Source organism: Anolis sagrei, chromosome 4, assembly GCF_037176765.1.
Source record: "Anolis sagrei isolate rAnoSag1 chromosome 4, rAnoSag1.mat, whole genome shotgun sequence".
Lineage (NCBI taxonomy): Eukaryota > Metazoa > Chordata > Lepidosauria > Squamata > Dactyloidae > Anolis > Anolis sagrei.
The window spans coordinates 87,253,340-87,277,567 of record NC_090024.1 but is presented as its reverse complement, the minus strand read 5'-3'; the positions used below and the strand labels follow the sequence as shown (position 1 = coordinate 87,277,567).

General features: G+C 38.4%; 1 protein-coding gene across 2 annotated transcripts in view; it reads right to left on the bottom strand.

Annotated features, from left to right (window-relative positions):
- Positions 1-24,228, bottom strand: part of SLC22A23 (solute carrier family 22 member 23) — a 125,615-nt gene that overhangs the window by 64,606 nt on the left and 36,781 nt on the right. For both annotated transcript variants that reach the window (XM_060774753.2, XM_060774754.2), the window contains exons 2-3: positions 24,020-24,123; positions 19,977-20,131 (exon numbers count right to left, since the gene is read on the bottom strand). In XM_060774753.2, coding sequence (XP_060630736.2) covers positions 19,977-20,131; positions 24,020-24,123 — 259 coding nt within the window. The remainder of the gene's footprint in view (positions 1-19,976; positions 20,132-24,019; positions 24,124-24,228) is intronic.

The window sequence follows — 24,228 nt, the reverse complement described above, 5'->3', positions numbered from 1 at the left end:
TCATTTTAAAATGGGTTTTCAGATTACAGTATTTTTGTGAAAACTTTCCATTTTTTCATCATTTACATGATTTTGTGAAAAATACCATTAATAATAATAATAATGGGCTTTGCACAAAATTCAGCGTTTTGTTTTTTTTAAAGAAAATTCACAAGGGAAAAACACAGGGCCTTGTACAAAATGTCTTGCAGCAGTTGACATTTTAAAGCTTACTTTACACTCTGGTCAAAATATACACCAGACTTTCCTACTTCTGAAGAGCAGAAATCTTCATGCCATTTCCCCCATTTTTCTAACAATATCACAAGGTCAATGTGGTTGTTGCACAAATTGCTTTTTCACAAACACGGTCCATTTGCCCTCAGTGTTTTCTAAAATGGGACATGAGTTTAGCTACACTAAGTGAAAAATAAATCAAAACGTAGCAGAAACCTTTAAAGTTTGAAGAGTTTTCCCCCTCTCCAACGCTAATAACCCCCTAAAAGTAGAATCATGCTTGTGGGTTCTGAGAGTTCTAGTCCATTAAAATATATATTTTTTAATTTTTGAAGAGGCCATCTAGTCTAGCAGCAAGAAGGCAAGTATATTCTTTTAGTTCAATTGCCACACCAAAGATTGAACAAGACAAGAAGGGACAGTTTACTGGGAGACTGGAATGCCATCAAAATGTTTGTAACATAACAACCAAAACACTTAACTCTGAGAGACCTGAAAGAAAGTGCATTTTAGCTTGGAAGATGCAGAGGATGGAATACCACCATCAATTTTCATTTGCTGCCACTTCAATCTCCTTTAACAACCCTTAAAAGGAAAAGCCAACTTACATTCTGCTTTTTTGTGCTTTCAGTGCCACGCCAATCAAGAGCAAATGGTAAGAAAGCAAGTCTTAATCCACATATCACAATCAGACCAAGGTGATTTTCCTGGGCAAGATTTGTTCAGAGAGATTTCCTCTTAGGACCTTACCAGATGAGCAGGGGTAAAGTGGGGGACAGCAATGGAAATTGTGGGACAGCAGAGGGAACTGTGGGGCTCTGAACCCACCCATGGGGTCCATGTTTTTTCTTCCCACATAGTTTCTCCATCTGACCCTGTTTTTTCTCCTGTTCCTCTTCCCTTCTTCAATGCAGAGTTGGGGAAACATCTGACTCCTCTGGGCTTCTCTGGGCTCTGCTGCTGCAACTGAGCCCCACACAGTCCCACCAGAAGTAGTTCTGTGTCATATGATATGGTCCGTGGGACTCCGTTCCAGCAATGGAGAACTGCGGTGAGAAGACACTCCTTTCCTTGCATCTGATAAGGTCCCGAGGCTTCAAGGTGTATGTCCAAAGTTCCTCAGGCCCTATCAACACTGACAAATAATCCAGTTTCTGATCCAAATTATCTGCATTGAACTCGATTATATGGTAAATGTAGACTCATATAATCTCATTCAAAGCAGAAAATACGGAGTCAGATATTGGATTATATGGCAGTGTAGACCCAGACTCAGTAGTTGGGTGAGGATTCAGATCCTGGTCTTCAGAGTCATAGTCCAATGCCCAAAATATTACACTGGCCGAAGTATACATAACCTTGAATCTTATCATCCCTCCAAGGAAGAGCTATGTGTTTTGTGAGATTAGAAACGGCTGAAATCAGAAGGAGTACTGTCTGTGACAAATTAGCTCATAAAGATGAAAAACTAAAAATTACCCCAAAATTCAGACGAAAAAAGACAGCAATACAAAACAAGTAACTAAATACCAATGTGTCACTCTGATTTTTCCTAAATTACCTTCTCAGTATTTTCAGAGTAGGATCAGCTCTGTTTAAAGCTTCAGTTTTATATGGTGTATAGAATGGTATCACTAGACTATACAGTTTTGAAATGGAATTAGATGAATGTAAGGAGAATGAGGCCATTAGCGGCTACTTAGTTATTGCTCCCACCACCAAAAGCAGTTGTAGTTGAACAAAAGTTGGAGAGAAATTTTGTCTGTAATGGACTCATTCCAGTGAAATACAGAAGCCATAAGTTGCCACTAACGTTTCATGTCCAGAATCATCTTTCTCTATGCATGCAAAACAAGTACTTCTTTTCTTAAATACAAGCAGAATAGTAGCTAATGGGGTGGGCAAAGCCAGGGTCAGAACACACCAAGCTTCAAAAGATCATAACAATGTTGTATTTTTAGCTTTTTTTCTCCCTCAAGAGGCATGAGGACAATTTCATAATGTATGCCCAAAACCAAGCCCTCAAAAAGTTATAAGGATTCTAGATAATTTGTTTCATTCTGAAGTTGATGTTGTTGAGCACTTTCTCTAAAAGGGTAATATTGATATAGACAGTGTATGATCTAAGACTAAAAAAATGAAGGAAGTCCATTTCTAATTACGGTTTTACCACAAACATTCTTAATACATGCAGTGTGGCCTTGAGACACCCCATTTCCAGAATTAAGTTATCAGAATGCAACCCCCCCCCCAAATATTCATCATCATAGTGTCAGTCTTTCTAATCAAGTGCTTTTAAAAAAAAATGTTCCCTATGAAAGAAGGGAGGAAACAAGACAGAAAATAATGGCTACACATCCGGATGGATATGCCAGATTTTCTCTATTTATTTTCTGTCATTTCAAATAAATCTACCTCCAGTTCAGAGCATCTTCAGCCATAATTGCATTTATGCCAGACAAACTGACAAAGATGGATGGCAAATAACCCCTGATCTATCACATTTTTATTAAATAAGCTTGCCAAACAAACCAACTTGGCACAAGTAACTTTACTAATGACAGCTTCACCATTCCAACAATACTTTTGAAGAAGAAGTGATGCACAAGTTGATTCAAGGATATTGTGTCCTGCAACAAAATGAGAGATATTTAACATAGAAGATTTTATGTATGCTCTCTGAAGCTATCCAGCCTTCAGGTGCTATTATGGAGGAGGCCATGTCATTTGAGTTTAACTTGCAGCAACTGTCAGAGAAATAGAGATCTATTCCTTTTTGGGGCACGAGAACCATGGCAGATGACTAAGACACTGTGGAAGAGTCAGATAATTCTGGTCTCCAACATCTCCTTCTCTATAATCTGTTGCCCATAGGAGATATGTGTTATGGTTGTAATGCAGCTAGCTTGCTGTCATCTACTGCCACAGCATGTTGAGGGTCGGGTGTATATCACAAGAAAACGTAATTGTGAAAACTGTGGTGTTGGGGGTACAGCCTCAGAGGAGCATTAACACTCTTTAGGTTACCCCTTTTTCATTCAATCACAAATCATACCACCAAGTTTTTCTACTTTGTCTGCCTCTGGGGAAGAAAGCATGAGAAGACGGCTATCTCTGTCATGGAAAGGTTTCAGTGAATTCACATGGGACACTTTAGGCTCAGTCTCAGCCTCTGGAAACTTTATGAGGTAGTTCACAGAATGAACATGGTCAACTATGTTGTATGGTCCCCTCCTGATATGTTTCTTTTTCATTACACTGGACTGTCTTCACTTCTGAAAACAACACTCTCTGGCAACCCTGGCATATTGGGGTTTTGGTTAATTCTGGGTCACTAGGATAGTCTTTTTTCTTTTTGGAAAACAATCTTTTTATTGAAGATAATTAAAAAGCAGCAAAGTAGAAAGCACTTTAAAGAAATAGGTAAATCTAATCAGGTAAGAAGATAAGCAGAAGCAAAAATAGTCCATGGTAAAGATGGTCTTTAAAGCAGTTGCCTGTACTTACCTGAGGATACTCTGAAGGTTTGTTACAAAATCCTACAGATTTTTGGAAAAGTAATGATAAAGTAAAAGGCAGTAGGAAAAGAAGAAAAAAAATCAATCCAGAAAGCCACAGCCCTGAGTCTACAAGACCTGAGCAGAGCTGTTGAGGACGGGATCACTTGGAGGTCTCTCATTCACAGGGTTGCCGTAAACTGAAGATGACTTGAGAGAAGTTAATAATAAAGCAAAAGCCACAATAAAATTGTCAGTTGTCAGGTGTCACAGGACACCTGACGTATCCTAGCTAAAGTTAGAAAAAAGTATGATTTACATTAATCAGAAATCTTTGTTACTGCAACTTTAACTTTTCAAAAGTTACTTTTTTGATGACAATTATCAGAATTCCCTAGTTAATATGGTTGCTGTACATGCTACCTTAGAGACTATGGGAGCTATCATCCAATAAAGTAGCCTTAGTAATGGAAGTGAATTCACTACCCAATGAATTCACTACCAGCCACAAGAAGGTTGGGAAGGGAAGCTGAAATTCAATATCGGGCACTACAGAAGGAAGTTTGGAGAAATGTATTCTTATGATGCCCTCTGGAATATATACAATTTTGCTTTGTATGATACACAGAAACTGCTGTAACAAAGGTACCCCGAGTACCCTGGTTATGTAATTTAGGACAAATTTCATTGTAACCCCATTACTTGGCTGCTGATAATGAAAATGCTAGTGTAGGGCTTCATTCGTTACTTCAACTCCCAAACTCCCTCACCAGAAACCAAGCTACCTGAGACTTCTGATAGTTGAAGTCCAAAACACTTGGAGGACCACAATTCCTTTTGTTTACTAGGGAAAGGGATGCATGAGGACAGAAAATCCAAAAGGAATCCCCACAGTCGCTTTGATTCCCCCCCCCCCTTATTTGAAAAAGTGAAATGTCTTTTTCTGCCCCATGGATCTGAAAATCCAAATGGCAACATCCACTTATCATGTAAGTAAAGCCATGATAACTCCTATTTCTTTTTAACTACCTTGTTTACTCGCCACAGTGCCACACTTGGTGCATCAGAATGGCTTGGATTTATGAGCCACGGCTATAGTGCTTGCCAAAGAGCGGATGTTAAGACAGCACATTCTTCTTTGCATTGAAAAGGCATTTAGTTCCTCTTCAACCAAATACAATCTAGAGGACCACATAAGGTTTATATAGAACTCAATCTGACAAGAAGTCAAAAGACCCAAACAAAACCCTTCATGGAAAATTTAATAGCAGTGTAGCTTTGAACCATTTAAAAACACAGACCAAATGTCTGTGCTTGAAATAAAAACACTGCCTGATAAACATTACTAGAATCATGACATCCACGTGTTTGATTTACTAGATCTGTTGACCATCTGAAGTTACCATGTTATTTCAAGGACTAAGGAAAAAAGAGAAGAGCCTTATTAAGCTACCCCAATTAAGATAAAGGTCTTTTGAAAAATGGTTCTACAGATGGTAAATGTCAATTGAAGTTTCTCTATGGAATATTAGCAATTTTCTAGCTTCGGAGAACTGTGGTGCTTCAGTTGCTGTAGTCCTCTGGATGTTTGTAGAGTGTGATTTCCACAAGTCTATCCAGCAAAGCCATCGATGTTGGACTACAACATGCTGTTGGACGGCAACTTGCAGAATTTCCCATCAAAATATCTGAATCCTCCAGAGACAATAGAAAGAAATATATCCAGGGATGAGATTTTTTTTCTTTTGTCGACCTCCACATTTCTTATGATTTTCATTTTGGTGGTCATTTTGCTCTATCATCCTTTGTCATGCTAATGGGAACAGTTCATGCAGGAATATCTGCTTTTCCCATGTCTTTCTGGTTTGCTGTTCATGCAAGCATAGTAACTGATTCTGGAGTTAGTGCTTTTTACCTTGTCTCTTGCAGGCAGGCATAGTTTGCTACAGTATTATTTATTTAATTATTATTTACAGTATTTATATTAAAACACCTAATAAAAGCATTAAAATCACATGACCCAACTCATAGTTTTGAACTGGAGCTAAATCCCATTTTTCTCAGCTCAAACCTTTACGATATTATTTACTACAGAAGCTCTACTGCTTAGCACAGAACATATGTGTTTCTCCAGCCCTCTTTCACTATCATTCTAATGCGAATGCTACTAATATGCTTCCAACTATGTAGTAGATAAGGAGAAGTCAGACATAAGAAGACAACCCTTTTTGTCTGAAATGTTGTTAATTGAGGTACCCATGTATAAAGGAAAATAGGTGTTTGGGCAATATGAGGTTCTGGGGTGATTATGGGGATAGGAGACATTTTCATGTGCCTTTATATATTATGGGGCTTTATGTGAAGTTTTAAGGGAAAAACAACTTGAAAATTGTTCTGGGGATTTCAGGGTCTGCAAAAGTCCATTCTAAAGCAATGCAGTTCAATTTAAAAGAAGGTCACAAGAAAAGGTAAAAGCAACCAAAGATACACTTCAGCTGTTATCAATTGTTCTATCAACTTTGAAGAGGCGTGAATACAAAGAAAAAGGAAGAAACATGCCAAACAAACCCTTGTCATGACTGAAAATCGATGTCCTCAATGTGAAAGACAGTGTGGATCCAGAACAAGTCTCCACAGTCACTTACAGATCCAACACCAAGACTCAACCTTTGGAAGACAATCACAAGTGATAGCCTATGATGTAAAAATCGTAGCACACAGAGGATGTGGCAAGACGACAGGTAAGAGTGATCCTGAGTCTTGTAATAGGTCTCATAATTCATCTGCCTTGGGACTTCTCTTTCACTTTGAGAGTGAAACTTCATACTTTTGATTCAAGGCCTATTTGCATATTTACAAAATTAATTATCTCCTAACTTGTCAACCCAAGTAAAATTAACCAGTGTGATAAAGCCATGCTTTAAATGTTTGCTCAATGCAGTGTTCTTTTAATGCTGTAACATTAAACTGGTGGTTTATGTTTCTCTTCCTGAGGGTACAGTGACTGCCAGATTTCTGGATAAAATACTTTAGTCCTAGGGACAGATTATTTACTGGCATCTGCTCACTGCAGGCGTCTATTTATTTTCAGATCAAACTCCTTGAATTCTGGTGAACAAAAGCTTACTGTGAGTTAAAACTGGACTCCAGTTGGCCCAGGAACTAAGAAATGATGACATTGGTTCTCCAATAAAGTTCAAATCTCCAATTGGGAGACAAGGTGAAAGCCATCAATCCTTTGGTTGTAGTTTTCCTGTTCTAAGAATGCAAGTGTGCTGAACTAAATGAAGAGTCTATAAAAAGGACATAATTCGTTTTTATGAGCATCTGTTTAAACATTTGCTGTCTCGAGGCAGAACTGTACCAGCTATCATGTGGGAAGCTCAAAAGCGTTTCAAACTGAACTAGTCAACTCAAAGAGAAGTCTTCTTTTCTAGAATTATATTTAAAAACAGTGCATTTTACCATGGTATTTGGTCATACAAGCAAAAATAAATCCATGGGAGAACTACCCCTCCAACAACACATTGACTTGGCCTGTTTAGCCCATATTTATTACCTGGTTCCTGCACTTTCCTATCAGCCCTGTCCTTGCAACTGTTTTGCACAAACCCCTGCCTCGACCCTCAGCTCAGTATATGGCCCTAGGTTAGGATATTGGTTGTTTTGATGGTTTGATTGTTGATGGTTATGTTTTTATGATTTTTTTTACTTGAATTTTACTGTGTTATATTTTAATTTCTGCTTGTCTGGGCTTCGATCCCATGTAAGCTGCCCCAAGTCCCTTCGGGGAGATGGTGGCGGGATACAAAAATAAAGTTGTTGTTGTTATTGTTCTTGTTGTTGTTGTTATTAGCTTGAAAGGGCATTGCACTTGAAATATAGAAAGCACAACACAAACCCTCAGGTAGAATGTTTCTAGTTCACACATGTATATAATGACTCTTGACTGCACCAACATTATAGAATTAATGCAGTTTGGCACCACTTTAACTGCCATAGCTGAGTGCTATGGAAGTTGAATTTTGGTGATGCACCCGCACTCTTTGGCAGAGAAAGCTAATGACCTTGTAAAATTACAACATCCATGATTCCACAGCATTGAATCATTATGGTTAAAGTGGTATTAAACTGCATTCATTCCACAGTATGGATGCACCCCATGATTCTATGAAAAACATTAATCTTCTTGGCTTTAAAACATAAACTGAGAGTTGAAATATATATTCCCCATCATGGTGTGGCTTCGTTTCTCCTTGATGAATGATTTTTGCCACTCCTCTCTGATACTCCCCAAACCTTCATGAGCATCATTTTCCCTTCATAGCACCAGTTTGCACAACACAGGGTCACCTTTCAGAGCTACGGAAACTGGGGTTAAGAAAGGTTAGTCATATCCATCTTGAATTTCCTCAGTCATCAATCAGATTGACAGCTCTTGGGGCATGGAGCTATGCAGTTCATCCAAGGGAACAGAGACTGCTATCAACAGTGTAAGAGCTACAAATCACTACCATACTTCAGATATTTTAGCAAAGATGTCCTACTACCTTCAGTTCACAGCATCCGGATACATACACAGATCTCAACTGGATAATATTTGAAGACATGGATTACTGAACAAGTAGACAATTTTTATAATGAGACATAATCACATATATATGCTTTTTCTGCTATCTTAGTGTGGGCTGCATTCAAGCTTCTGGGATATACTTTTTAAAAACAAAACAAAAACACTGAAATCCAGCAACCAGAGCCAGATTTTCTCCTTCCCTCTTTGATACGGTATTTAACTCCCAAAAAGTTCTGGGGATCCCCAAAACATTATAATCTTGGCTAGCCCTTTAAAGGTATTCTTCTGAAATAACACAAAATTATTTTTTTTCTGAACCCAAGATTCACCCAACCTACCCAAGCATCCAAAACAACCCCCCCCCCTCCCTGCGCCTCTGGAACTGCCTTCCAAAGGAAATCAAAATGCCCCCCTCGCTACTCTCCTTCAAAAAGCAGTTCAATTTTTTTTGTGCTCCTAAGCATATGGAGAAGCAGATGGTTAAGCTAAGGTTTTAAAGGCTTTTAAGCAATGTGGAACAGAAAAGGAATATGGATTTAAACACTATAGATACTGTGACATTGTGTTGTATTGTTTATTATGATTTTTACTATCGAATGTGGTTGCTTTTTATTAAGTTATGCCTGTATGTATGTACTCGCTGGCACTGAATATTTGCCAACAATTACATACATACAGGCATAACTTAATAAAGTTATTAAGAGTCTATGTATTAGGAGATGGGGCGGGATATAAATAAAGTATGATGATGATGATGATGATGATTGTCTCCCTATACAATCAATTCCTAATTTCAATAAGATTCATTCAATTCAACAGTATAATTTAAGGTGGTAGTGTGCCACTTTATAAATGCCACTGTTACATAATTATGGGGAACAGGATAATGAGGATATTTCCTCTACAAATAAGAATTCTGACCCTCCATGTAACCATCCTTCTGCCCCAAATTTAGGCACTATAGAGACACCGAAAGTCGTTTGTGCCTAATAACTTTTTTGTATTCCCAAGCCCTTGTGAAATTTGCTTTCCCCTTTTCTTTCTATGCTTCAATGGGATAACTACACAATTTCTGTGTTCAGCAGAAAAGTTAAGTCTCTACAATGTTAGAAAATTGGAGCTGGAGGAAAATTTCCTCAAGGAGGCCCTTTTTTTTAATTGGGAGAATTATGTCCTCATTCTGCATTCGCTGAAAAACTTGCTGACTTACTGCAAATCATCTAGAGGTGTTCCAGTGTATCCTGACCCACCTTCCAAAACCTATACTTGCTGTAATAATCAGACTTGACAATTTTCATCACAAGGGACCCCCAGGAGTATGCAGACCCCAAGGTCTCTGCTGGTACATTTATCACCACCCACTTCAGCTGCGCAGAAAGAAATTATTGCCAAATTCAGCAGTGCTCCAAGTCCTGTATCTTCTCATTCGATGACTACACTGTGTAACACTATTTTTGTTCCTGAGTTATAAATGTCATTTCCTAATCGGTTCTATCATAAAAATGTGGGGAAAAGTTTATTAAACTGAAAAATGTTGATTTTGTGGGACAGCCTACAGTACATTTTGCTATAGCTTTTCTCATGGAGTCTCAAGCAACTCAACCTAGTTTGTGACAGCCACAAAAATGGAAGTTTCTGGAGTATAACAACTACTTTCCAAGTAAGTACCACACAATTAAAAAGGAATACCACTTTCAAACCAGGAACAGAATTTTTTTTTTCCAAATTTTGTTACATATTGCTACAAGCCAATCATTCTCCACTCAGCCTGAACTACCTCTCTGGATGAGCCCCTGGTGGTGCAGTGGGTTAAACCCCTGTGCCGGCAGGACTGAAGACCGACAGGTCACAGGTTCGAATCTGGGGAGAGGCGGATGAGCTCCCTCTATCAGCTCCAGCTCCTCATGCAGGTACATGAGAGAAGCCTCCCACAAGGATGATAAAACATCAAATCATCCGGGCGTCCCCTGGGCAACGTCCTTGCAGACGGCCAATTCTCTCACACCAGAAGCGACTTGCAGTTTTTCAGGTCGCTCCTGACACGACAAAAAAAAAAAAACACCCAACCTCACTGGATTATTGTAAAAAGGAAAGCCATGTATACAGCTTTGAGCTCACTGGAGGAAAAGAGGCATATCAATGTAATAAATGCATATTAACAATAAAGTAGGACAAGTAGGGGAAAATGGGAAAATGTGGAGAACAGTATACACTAATGATGCAGTTATGATTCAGAAATAAACTCAGGGTATGATCACCAGGTGCTGCAGGCTGTATTTCAGAGGAAGGAAATAATCTCTGAGTCCCCATATCAAGAGAAGGGCAGGATTTAAAACGTAGACAAAATAATATTTGCCTAAGAAAATCCTATGATATTCCTGGGGTCACCACAAAACAACAAATCTCTTGCTTTCGAGCTCCCAGTAACACACACCAAAAGCACCTGTGCAAGTGAACACACACTGTCTTCTTCTTCTTCTCAGCATTTTTTTACAGCTCTGAGCGCAATGTGAACATTCTGTCAGAGAATCTCATCACTTTACAAAAAATACAATTCCTATGATTCTTTGGGAAATCTCAAGACACCAACCGGTATAAAACAGATAAAGGTTTATAGGCTTGATATATCCCTGGAGAAGGAAAAGGAAGAAATAAACACAGGGAACGAAAACATCAAGACAAGAGGGGACATGTGAATCCTTTCTGAAAAGACACATCTGGAATAACACTTTAAGCCTCCTACTAGCAGTGCTTCCGGGCTCCCAGTAATACACATCAAAAAGCAATTCTGCCCCTGTTGAACCCTTGCCTCCTTAATGCATTCTTCTGCTGTGGAAAAAAAATTGGGGAAAGTGGTGGAAAAACACAGTAGGGTTTGCAAATAGAAGCTGTAAACACATGAACACTGTATAATTCTGTGAATAGGTTAGGGCAATCACAAAATGTAGACTTCAGCCACTACTCCTCTTCAATATTCTGAATGCCGCACTGAGGAGATCTCCAAGCAACTTGAGAGTAAATGTTTTGCCTTTGAAGCTGCTCAGAAAAGATGCCTGAGATCTCCAGGGCACATCTTGCTATCCAGTTTCCTCCTGAGCCTAAAGCTCATCCGGGAGATTAGTGAGCCTCCATTTTGACTGTGACATGAATCCAAACCTAGCATTTCTGTTTCCAGTATGTATTGCAACAGACTTCCCTGTAAGTTGTGTGCCTGCTGCATTCTTTTGCAATTATTTCAAGTAAAGCGTCAAAACTAACTGCAACACAATGTTAATAACCTTTCAAATTCAAACAAACAAATGTCATCCACAACATATCTCCCATCAAATATCATCAGAACTATGTATTGGATCACATCTAATGTATGAACAGGCACTGCACTGATGCTTTTGCTGCAATATTAATGATTGATCACAGCAGTCCCTTTTGCAGATTTTCCACTTCTGCAAATAACAGCATGGCTGCATATCCATGGAATACTGGTACAAAGCTTCTAAACCATCTGTCATTGTTGGGACATGGTTAATAAAGAAGGTATTTATCTATTGAACTAGTCCTATGAGGTCTACTCATTCAGCAATTACTTTAAGCAACCACCTCTGATCTGTTTGTGGTGTATATGGTAAGACATTTCAGATTTATTTTTGCCATATCTTTAAAGAAGTTCTTATTAGCACCAGAGTTGATAAAATTTGTGTACAGTATGAGCCCATATCTGCAGTGGATACATTTCTAGACTTATCATGAAAATTCAAAACAGCAGATAACAGTGAACCTATTGGAATTACTATGTTCTAGTGGAAGCATCCCATAGAATTATACTGGAAGACCTAGAAAATACCCAGAGGGAACACCCCTTGAGAAATTCTAGGTCCTCCAGTGTGACTTTATGGTTAATATCTAGTGGAGGCATACCATAGACTCACTCTGGAGAACCTGGAAAATGAATACTAAGAAAATAAATGTAAAACAGTTTATAAAAACAAGGAATAATTATAACTATCTAAAAGTAGATTAAATAAATTAACAGCTTAAAACAACATGAAATCATGTACATGTACTAATTTGGACAAAATCTTAGTACCACAAAAGTTTTGATAAAAAGCCATGCTTTTAACTTTATGCTGGACCGAAGTCAGCATGAGTGCACGCACTCTCTCTCTCAGTCTCTTGCTCCCACACACATGCACACACAGAAACACAATCTTCTGATAATATCCGTGTTGATTTCCAAATGGTGTGGGAAGCACTCAAAATTGCTTGACACACAGGAGACCAATTTTCAATTAGGTTTTTTTTTCATGTCAGGAGCAACTTGAGAAACAGAAAGTCACTTCTGGTGTATGAGAATTGGCTGTCTGCAAGAACGTTGCCAAGGGGACATCCGGATGTTTGATGTTTTACCATCCTGTGGGAGGCTTTCTCATGTCCCTGCATGGGAAGCTAGAACTGAGACGGGAGCTCATCCTGCTCCCTGGATTTGAACCGCCGACCTGTCGGCCTGCAGTCCTGCGCCACCAGGGGCTCCTTCACGTAGGTGAGGGACAAGAAAACAGAAAATCTTTTATAGATCTAAAGATTAATTCAAGCGGATTTAGAATAAAATATTAATACCAATAATGTATGTATTTCATCCCATTTTGTTCAAGCTTATCCAGAGGGCCCTGGTGTAGAAAACTAAGAAAATATCACCATCAGAAAATGTAAAGCTCTTATATTAGATTGTTTGTAGTTATTGCTTTTTGATGGATAGGCTATAGTACTATTATTCTTGAAAAACTATTTTCAATTTTTGCTGTGGATGTTTTTTTTGTTTTGTTTTGTGTATATTTGTGTGTAGGTTTTGTTTATCTTAATACATTTTTAATTAGATAACTAGATTGTACCCTATATTAAAATCTGCTTCTAGACACTGCATAGTTTCTCACGAAACATCATTTTAACTAAACAATGATAGGAAATTTTTGTAAAGGTTCCAATAAAGGTGTTCACTTCTGATTAAATCAAAAGTGTATATATCGTGCACTACTCCTGGCTGTTTATCTTGAGAATAAACAGGATACTCAAGCCGGATATGAGAAGTCCTTTTCAACTCATCATCACTTCTTGCAGAAACACGCAGCAACCAGATTATGCAATGAGTCTGAGGATATCGTCAATCATTTCTTCCTTTCCATACACAGAAAGCCACCTTGGCAGCTTCAAAATTTATTTCTGTCTTGTCTCTTGTGGGAATACTAACAGAGTAGCAAAAAGGTACTCAGAAGGTTTACCTCTCCTGATTCCAAAAGCCACTATGTCTTATTGTTTTGTTTTGTTTTGATCACAAGGCTTAATTCTTTGTCATAAGCTCACTGTTATTACTGTTGCTTTATTGTGTATTATTTTGATATGTTTGTATTCACCTGAGGCATTGGATGCTTACTTTTTTGTATATGTAAACCATCCTAACTTCCTTTAGGTAGAGAGGGTAGTCTAGAAATAAAGTTCTATTATTATTATTATTATTATTATTATTATTATTTGAAACACAACAAGATCACTATGCTGGCAGTTGTATTGGATCATACGCCGGCCACTTCTCAAGTGTCTAGGACTATGTGGTGTATTGGCGAATAATGTGGGCAGATCAAAATAGGGTGGTCTTTTGCAGTTGACATATGGTAATTTTGTTAGCATCGATTGTGTATAAGTGCAGACCACTGCATCCAGTGTGCCGATCACCCCTGGGACCACCTTTACTGGCTTTAGCCAGAATCTTTGCAATTTGATCTTTAAATCCTCAGCTTTTCCAGCTATTTCTCTTCAACCCTGTTGTCACCTGGGATTGTAACATATTATTATTATTATTATTATTATTATTATTAGAAACACAATAAGCTGAGTCTACAGCAGACAAGATCACTCTCCCAGCTGTCATACTGGATCACACGTCGGACACTTCCCAAGTGTCTAGGACTGTGTGATGTATCAGCGTTATTATTATTATTATTATTATTATTATTATTGTTATTGTTAATAAAGTTTTCTTTCATTCTGATAACTTAAATTATGAAGACATTATGATCTCACATAGAAGGCCTCATCCTTTAAGAATTTACATTTTTCTAACATACTGTTTGATTCTTCCTCAGACTACATGTCACAGAGGTACTTGGAAGTCAAACAAACTATAATCTCCCAGATACATGATATTATACCTCTTATCATCCACTGAAAGTCCAGACAAGATGGATGGGATGTTGTAATGCAGCACATCCAGAAGTTGCCAACTTGGAGGAGGCTAGCTCGGAATGAGGAACAAGATAAATCTCTTTATCAGACAAGTGGTGTGGCATGCCAAGATTTCTCTCTCCACTTTCACTGTGTGTTATGTGTGCCTTCCAGTCATCTGCAATTTATGGTGAGCCCATGGGTTTTACAGGGTTTTCTTAGGCAAAGGATACTCAGATGGCTTTGCTAGTTCCCTTCTCTAAAATATAGTCTACAGCATCTGATATTCCTTGGTGGTCTCTAATTAGAGCCAGTCCTGCTTAGCTTCCAAGACCAGATGGGATCTGGTGCCTTTAGGGCATTTAGGCCCTTTTTCAATACCCATAGGCAAAGAAAAAAAAACCATGGGCATTAAGAGACAAGCTCTGGATCTCTTTCACCGCCTTCTGCCTAATTTGGATTGCTGGATGCTATCAGGCCAGCCATCTGTCACTTGTCTGATGAAGAGTCCTGGCAGGAGGGTCTGCCTGCTGGCACCGATGCCCAAACCAGGGACTGTGTGCCTGTCAACATAACTAGTCAAGCAAGAGCAGAGAAAGAAGTAAAACAAATCTGACAGATGTTGACTTTCTTTTGTTTTCTGCCTAAGCTTTTATAGGAATGCAAGAACTAACTTCCTTGTGACATTGGGCAACTAGACGTGTACAAAATACAATGAATGCTGCCACATCTCAAGTGATATAAAAGTCGGGTGCTTCAGTTTCAGTTTCTTCTCATCCAGCTTCTTTCACTGATGCTAGATACATACTTCTATTTTTTCTCTCTCCAAACTTTATACACCATCCTCCACTCAAACTTTTTCCCTGAGTAGTGACAGCCAGTTCAGATCCCATTTGTTTGCACTTTGGGGACTGAATGACAAACATCCAACTTACAAACAATTCATAGTTAAGAATGAAGGCTTGCTTTTTTTTTTCTTTTCATGTCAGGAGTAACTTGAGAAACTGTAAGTCACTTCTGGTGTGAAAGAATTGGCTGTCTGCAAGGACACTGCCCAGGGGATGCCCAGATGTTTTGATGTTTTACCATCCTTGTGTGAGGCTTCTCTTATGTTATACTTTAAAAATGTACCTGTTCTGACTTACATACACCTTCAGCTTAAGAACAAATCTACAGAACCTATTTTGTTCATAACTTGGGGACTGCCTGTATTCATATCAAATCCTCTTTGTAAAGCTTGGAAGTTGTTTAGTGGTAGTTGTTGTTTTTGCCATGATGCAAGTTGTAATCCAATAAGGTAACCCTGACAAGCCATTTGCGATTTCATTGCCCTTCACCCGGTTTACCTATTCACCTACTCAATATAATTCTTTTTTCAACCTAACAATAAACTCAAGGCACTCAAGGCAAAAATCAATTGTGCACACCAAAAGCAGAGCTGGAAACCTTGACCTTAGCTCTGCATACAACACTAGTATCATATTGACACAGCCCGTATTTATTCTACGCTAGCAGGTCCAAAGCTTTTTCCAACCTCACACCCATTCCTCAAACAGAAGCTCCTTCGAATGGGTGGCTCCTTGGATTTGAAATAATATTTGTTCTTCACTGTGAGCTACAAGTGAAACTGCAGCTAAATTTTGATACCATCAGGGGAAAGGAACTTCTTCTGCAGGCACATCCCACTAAGTTCCATCCTCATCAATAAGCAGCCTTTCACACTGCACAGTTATAGCACTATGATGCCACTGCCATGACTATATGCCAGAGAAACCTGGGGTTTGTAATTTGGTGAGGATCCTTTTTGCTGGGAATTCTAAACATTTCTCTTTAAATTATAAATACAGTGTGAAAGGGGCCCATGTGCACCACAGCTTGCTGCAGGTAGAATGTGGGAAGGTCCAGTTCACCCAAAAACCAATTTAACAGGAAAAAAATAAATCAAAGCAATCATTAAAGGAAAGGAAATTATTTATTTAGTGCTAACTGCTTATTCACTCAGCCACAGCTGCCATACAACTAACCCATGAAATGTCATAAAACACAGTGATTAACCTTTGTTCTGGATCAGAAAGATTTAATTAGAAAAAATCACATTTCTAAAACAGTGATGGGAAAAGGGCTTTCACACACCATTTAAAAATTAGTTATAATATCATAAAAATGTGTAAGTGCTCTTTTATTTAAGCAGCAACTCACACATGAATATGTAAATATGGTTGGCCCCCATATCCACAGATTATGCGCTTATAATTCCACCATTCATGACTTGAAAATATTTCTAAATATATACAAAATATATTTTTTATTTTGCAATTTTATATAAGAGACACTATTTTACTATGACATTGCAGAATCATAGAGTTGTCAGAGACCTCATGGGCCATCCAGTTCAACCCCATTCTGCCAAGAAGCAGGAAAATTGCATTCAACACACCCCTGACAGATGGCCATTGAGCCTCTGTTTAAAAGCCTCCAAAGGAGCCTCCACCACACTCCGAGGCAGAGAGTTCCTCTGCTGAACAGCTCTCACAGTCAGGAAGTTCTTCCTGATGTTCAGGTAGAATCTCCTTTCTTGTAGTTTGAAGCCATTGTTCTGTGTCCTAGTCTCCAGGGCAGCAGAAAACAAGTTTGTATAATAAGACTTGAGTATTCATAGATTTTGGTAACTATGACGGGGTCTTGGAACCATGCCTTAGCAGATACTAAGGGCCCACAATAGTGAAAACACTGTTGGTAGCAAAACATAGTATGAATGAAAATATTTCTTGAAGAAAAGAAAATGTGGTGATAAAATAACACCCATGCTATATTCAATGCACTTTGGATTCTGGTATGTTCATTTACCTGAGATGTGACTGCCCACTTTGAAATAAGATTTCTCAGTAAGTTAAGAGGAAAATGATACCTATATCTATGGCGGCTGGGAGCCTCTAGGGGTTGTAAACTCACAAAGAAACTTTTCCAAACTCTGATCAAAATATGGAGCTCATTCATACTCCATAACTATAGCAGTATGAGTAACTGCTGTGGTTCCATTCTATTGAATAATGGGCTTAATAGTTTTGTGATGCACAGGAGACCTGAATGTTCCTCTCTGTAAGTCTCAGGATTCCAAAGATGGAGACAATTCATTTTGATGATGGGTTTCTTTCACTTACAGAAAAGTCATAACAGAAATGCCTCAATGCAGGGAGACACAAAACATGCTTGCCTTTATGTTGAAAACAGTGTGGCTATTTTAAGCTAGTCCAGACAAAAAAGGAAAAAGAAGTCTGAATCTACTTCAACACTCCACAATGTAGTGAGGGAAGGGAAAAGGATGAAATCTGCAAAAAGAAATTTCCCATAGCTATTATAATGCTAGCTACTCCTTCACACCTCCGAATTCATTGGGAAACCAAGTATTTGAGCATAGTATTTAGCATAATGTGAATTGCCTCTAATGAAACTAGTGTAAGGCTATCTTGTCCTAGCATTCTTCCTTGACTTCATTTCAAAGCAGAAAGCACTTCCTTGCACCAACAGACACAGTGATTTGCTGCAACAAAGCTATTTTCAGAGCCCAGTCTGGCTACCTGCTTAGTCGGCCTATACTTCCTAGTTGTGGAGGGCAATTTTTAGTTCAGCAGTCCATGAAATTACTGAACACCCTGCAATTGTGTGCAAATCCTGTGCCACTGCTTAGATACCGCTGTGTACGCTAAGGTGAAGGTCATTACAGAAATGAGAACACAGTATTTTAACAAGACAGGCTTCAACACTAACAGGAGCATCTACCTAAAAATGTGAAATTCTTTCCACTTATATAGTTTTAGATTACTTTTCTACTAACACTTAATGTTAAATTCTGACTCTTAAATGCTACAATATAACACAAGGTGAAAGGAGAGAGAAGCTTATAGGAAGTATTAAAGCATGGAAAAGCTGCCCTTTTGGACTACCAGTAATCCCCAAACAAACCAATCACTCAGTAATTTTCATATGTCATAAATATTTTCTTGGCTCTTACTTCCACGGATGGGCATTGACACAAGGGCTCCTGTTAGTACAAAGACACTTATATCATTCTGAAGGTTGAATATTGAAAGGACCAATGAGGCAACTTCTTGATGTTTACCTCCTTGGCTGAGATCTATCTTTAGTAAGGAATCCCCAATGTGTGTTGGATTTAGACGTGTGTACAGCACACCCACTGAAATTCATTGGGAACACCTGATATGCTACTAATATCTGATTTCGATGGATCAATTTGATGGTGACCCTCCCGGGCTACTTAGAGCCTAAATATGATACTATGTGAAATCCCTTGCTTAAGAATGTTGCCTATTTAAGATAAGATTTTAAGTGGAAAAATTAATATTCTGAAAAAAATCATATAGGAGGGGGGATATATTTCTAACTGGATTGCTGTTACCTGAAATCAGGGATACGATTGAAGTTCCAGTCCCAGTATGCTACTGAGTTGGTGTGGCGGAGTTAGACATTTGAGGGAAGTACTTCTCTAAAAATCAGTCATGACCTCAGTGGCAACTTCCAAGGGAAGCCTATTCTAGAATTGTCTCGAGGACCTAGAGAATTCCTAGAGAGACCATTCCCTCCCCTTCTGTAGGTAAGTGAAACCACAGATATGGGTCCACAGTTATGGGGCCTTACTGTATTGCATTCCTGAATTGCCTAATGAACACAATCCTTTTAGGACATGGGGTGTGAAACATGTAATCTTCTATATACTGTTGAACTACACCTCCCCAGGAGGGCTTTGTGTTGGCTGTTCTGGCCAGAGCTGCTGGGAGCTGCAATGCAACAACATCTGTTTGGGCCACATGACTACCTTCCCAATACAAAGAGAATGGGGAAAAGCATTTGTCTTTGCATCTAAGTGTGACATTGAAGGACACAAGAAGGCAAAGTCCATCAGGTAAACTTATGGTTGTTCAGATTCACCAAAGTATTGAAGACATATATTACTATATTAGTAACTACAAACTTGATGCACTAGCATTGTTTTTCTATCTACTGTGGTGAAAAACTATATTAAAGAGACCAAAGAGATAACCACATTTGTGACCAGTGGAAACTCAGAATGAGAAATTTCCTACTAAGGTTGAATATGAGAAATGTTCTAAATGAATATAATGAAATATTATTGCCTTCTAATTCAGAGATGTTGCATGTTAACATATATAGTTACGCTGTACGCCATATGATTGATAAACTAACAATGCAATCTTGTACATATGGTAAATCTGCATAAATGAGGACTTTGTAATGCAACAAACACACTAGGATGTTGGTTAATTTTTTGAGCAATGTGACACCAACAGCAATGCTAATAATACACATAGAAAATTAGCAAGTTATCTGGCCCCTTCAGGACAATCAAAATGAAATACAATCAGTTCCACAAACTGTGGCAAAATGTAGATGGCAAGTTTTTTAAAGATGCAAAGATGCATTGTGAAGGTAATACTCACTCAGTGCATACAGTGAAAGGATTATCCCAGCCAGGCAAAACCCTTCAAAAAACCTGAGTGTGCTGAACATTGTAACGTTCACCGAGAGGGCCACCGTTAGTCCAAATATCAAAATGAATAAGACGGAGAAGAGAAGCACTGGTCGACGACCAACCCTAGAGAAAGGAGAGAGGAACGAAGCCAAGAAGGTTTTTATTCCAGCATTTCCAGCCACCTTTCAAACAGGTCTGATTTTTAACCTGATCTGTTGAGTCCCAAGGGAGAACAACATATAGGAAATCCCTGAAAGAGGATCTGCTACATTTGTGACTTTGTGATGAGAAGATAAAACAACCAAGGCGATTCTGTAGCTCACCTTGCCTAAGATCAGGGGTCCTCAAACTGTTAAAGCAGAAGCACGGTTCACAATCTCTGTGTTTGGGGGAACTATAACTTGGGGAAAAAAACATGAACAAATTCCTATGCACACTGCACATATCTTATTTGTCATACCAAAAAAATATATTAAAGAATAACACAATATTTAAAATGAAGAACAATTTTAACCAATATAAACTTACCAGTATTTCAATGGGAAGTTTGAGCCTGCTTTTGGCAAATGAGATAGTCAAGTTAATTAGGACTGTTGTTGTTGTTTGCCTTCAAGTCATTTCAGGCTAAAGTATAGGACAGGGGCTGAGTAAATGACCTCAAAGGTCTACATCTGGCCCACATGGCTCAGTTTGGGAACACCTGTCTAAGATGATCACTGAAAACAGGTCTTCCAATAAAAATCTTAATGTGCTTGCAGGCTCCCATGAGAGCAGATAGTCCTTTCCTTGACTAACTAGATCAGCTATTGGAATTTAAGACATAAGCAAAGAGCCATCTCTTCCAGCAGGCCTACTCAAACAATTTCAATGATAAATTTTAAACTTCCACTCTATGTCTAACTTTGCTTTGTGTATTTTAATATGCATTTTATGGAAATATGTTTTAATATGTTGAATTTATTGAGTGTTTTTAAATGACGATGTCATTTGATTATGTGTTTTAGCACTGTTGTAACCCGCCTCGAGCCATGAGGAGAGGCGGGTAAGAAATATTATTATTATTATTATTATTATTATTATTATTTGATACACAACAAGATTAGTACACAGCAAACACGATCACTATGCTTGCTTTTGTATTTGATCACACGTTGGACACTTCCCAGGTGTCTAGGACTGTGTGATGTATCGGCGCACAATGCGTGCAGATCTAAGTAGTTTGCAGTTCTATCTTTAAATCCTCTATCACTGCAAAGACTCTGGCATAAGCTAGTAAAGGTGGTCTCAGTGTTGATCGGCACACTGGGTGAAGTGCCTAAAGACTTTGGCCTGCACTTAAAAACAATTGGCACTGACAAAATTACCATCTGTTAGCTGTAAAAGACCACCTTACTCGGATATGCATTATGATGATGGTGATGATGATTATTATTATTATTATTACTATTATTTGACTGATTTTATGTTCCCTCTTTCCAATACTGGAAATCCCTCTTTCCAATACTGGGGTCAAGGAAGCTCACATAGAGTAATTTAAAACATATATAAATTTAAAAAAAACCCACAATGCTATAATACTGAAACTCAGTTAAATAGCTTATCCTAAAACAACAATTCAATTAACATCAGTTTAAGAACAAACTAAGAGAAATTTACAGTCAAGGCACTCTGATTTAATCCCTGACCTTTGTTCAAATTATATGTTGAAAACTGTAAAATTAGTCTGGTTTGTCACTTTACTTGCCATGGTTCAATACTATGGAATTGTGGGAACTGTAGTTTTAAAAAGTCTTCAGCCTTCTCTGCCAAAGATTGCCAGGTACTCACTAAACTACAGTTTCAACAACTCTATAAAATTGAGCTATGGCAGTTCAAGTGGTGTCAAATTGCATTAATTCTGCAATGTAGATTCATCCTTATTTTGCTGGAAAGGTCTGGTGCAGCTCCTACCCTGTCCTCGACTGATAATGATCTCATTAAATCATGAGAAAAATACAAAGTTTCTGGCATGATACAATGTATATTTTTGGAGATTTATAGAACAAGAACAGTCTGCAGGTCACTTGGAAGTACCAGAGTCTGGGAGCAAAACGCATGAACAGAATATGATTTCAGTTCTTGTGGGTTTTTTCGGGCTATATGGCCATGTTCTAGAGGCATGCCTCTAGAACATGGCCATATAGCCCGAAAAAACCCACAAGAACTGAGTGATTCCGGCCATGAAAGCCTTCGACAATAGAATATGATTTTTTTAGCTAAGAGCTCCATGGACATAATCAGATTTCTATGCACATGTCAAATGCCACATCAGGACCACAGGGGCATATCTGATGCAGATCTCAATGAGCATCAGAGCATGGACACTGTCAACGTTGTTCTTCAGGAGGAGATTAATAACAATTGCAGATCTCTATCTGCAGCCTCGTACTACTAGCCATGACAAATCTTTTACATGAACATTTGAAATTGGATTAGGATACCAGAATGAAGCTGGGCTTGCTATTGTTTCTAGAAATAGAAGAGTTTTCAAAATGCAAATGAAAGTTCCCCTCTACTTTGGAGCCATTTTTTTCATTCTTGCTATTCATGCTTGCTTATGATTTGTATACTATCTCTCTCTTAATGACAATGAACCAAACCACACAAAGTGAAGAAATGTTTATGTTTGTGAGGGAATTTGAAATTTATCTATTGGGAAAGGCATGTAATAGGCATCTATCTTACCCCCCTTGGAAAGCATCTCCAGATGAATAAATCTGGGCTGACAAGCAGCCCTAGTAAATGTACATCACTGTAAGCCAACCATGTTATCTCATAGCACCTTCTTTAAAAATTTAGAATCCCTTTAGTTTGCACAAAAACAACATCAATCAGTGCTTGTGTCACATGCTTCAAAATAGAAGGTTTAGGAATAAGTAACAGTAGTTGATTGAGTTTACTAAGGCAAAATGGTGTCCTGAGATGGTTTTTAAGCAACTTTTAATGTGTATATAAGTGATTTTAATGTTTGTATATATTTATGGTTTTAGTCCCGGCACTGAATGTTTGCCATATATATGTTGTGCTCTGCCCTGAGTCCCCTGTGGGGTGAGAAGTGCGGAATATAAATGTTTTAAATAAATAATAAATAATAGTTTTGGGGAAAAGAATTGGGGCTTCTCCATGAAAAATAGCCTTATAACAGAGATAAGCAAATTTATTACTAGTTGAACACCCCTTATCCAGAAAGACAAGATCTGTAATACTTCAAAATCCAAAATTGTAACATGAGTGGCCAAGATAGTGACATGCTTGATTTCTGATAGCTCAATTGTCACAAACTTTGGGAGCTTCTACACCAGGAACAGGCAAATTTCGGCCCTCCGGGTGTTTTGGATTCCAACTCCCACAATTCCTAACAGCCAATAGGAACTGTTGAAATCTGAAACACCTGGAGGGCCGAAGTTTGCCCATACCTGATCTACACTGATAACGTAGTGTGAAGGGTCAGCAAATCAGCTCTGTAGTAGCTAAATAATGCACAAAGCTGATTTAAGTTAACACAAACCCAGGCTGCTTAATCCAGTCTTAAACTGTATTAGCCAAAGATGCAAATTCCCTCCAGAAACCAGAGCAAACTGTACCTTCAGGCCATGTAAACAGTTTGGTCAATTCCGAGATGGAACAGGCCACAACAGTTTACAAGACCATACTGTGCCTCCTCAGCTTTAGGCACCCAGACACAGACTACCACGCAACTTTGGCCTAAAGATAAGTGGTCAATTTTGTTTCATGTACAAAATTACTAAAAAAAAAGTGTTTATAAAATTACCTTTATGCTATATGCGTCTGATGTATATGAAACACAAGGGCATTTTGTGTTTAGATTAGTGTCCCATCTCCAAGGTATCTCAATATGCCTATGCAAATATTCTAAAATCTGAAAAAGTCTGAAATCCAAAACACTTCTGATCCCAAGCAATTTGAGTAATGTGTTTAACCATCTTAAGACACATGTAAACCCTCACTTACCAGTCAGCTATACATCCTGTTATTAGGTAGCCAAAGATTAATCCTACAAGCAGGGAGAACTTCGCGATGTGGACTTTCCAAGAAGAATCACAGACAAGATCCCACTGCAAATAGAAGAAAAGAAAGAAACATTTAAAATGTACCTCATAATTCACCAAACACATCAATGAGAACTACAAATAATAAAAAAGGATCACGTGTCTTCCAGA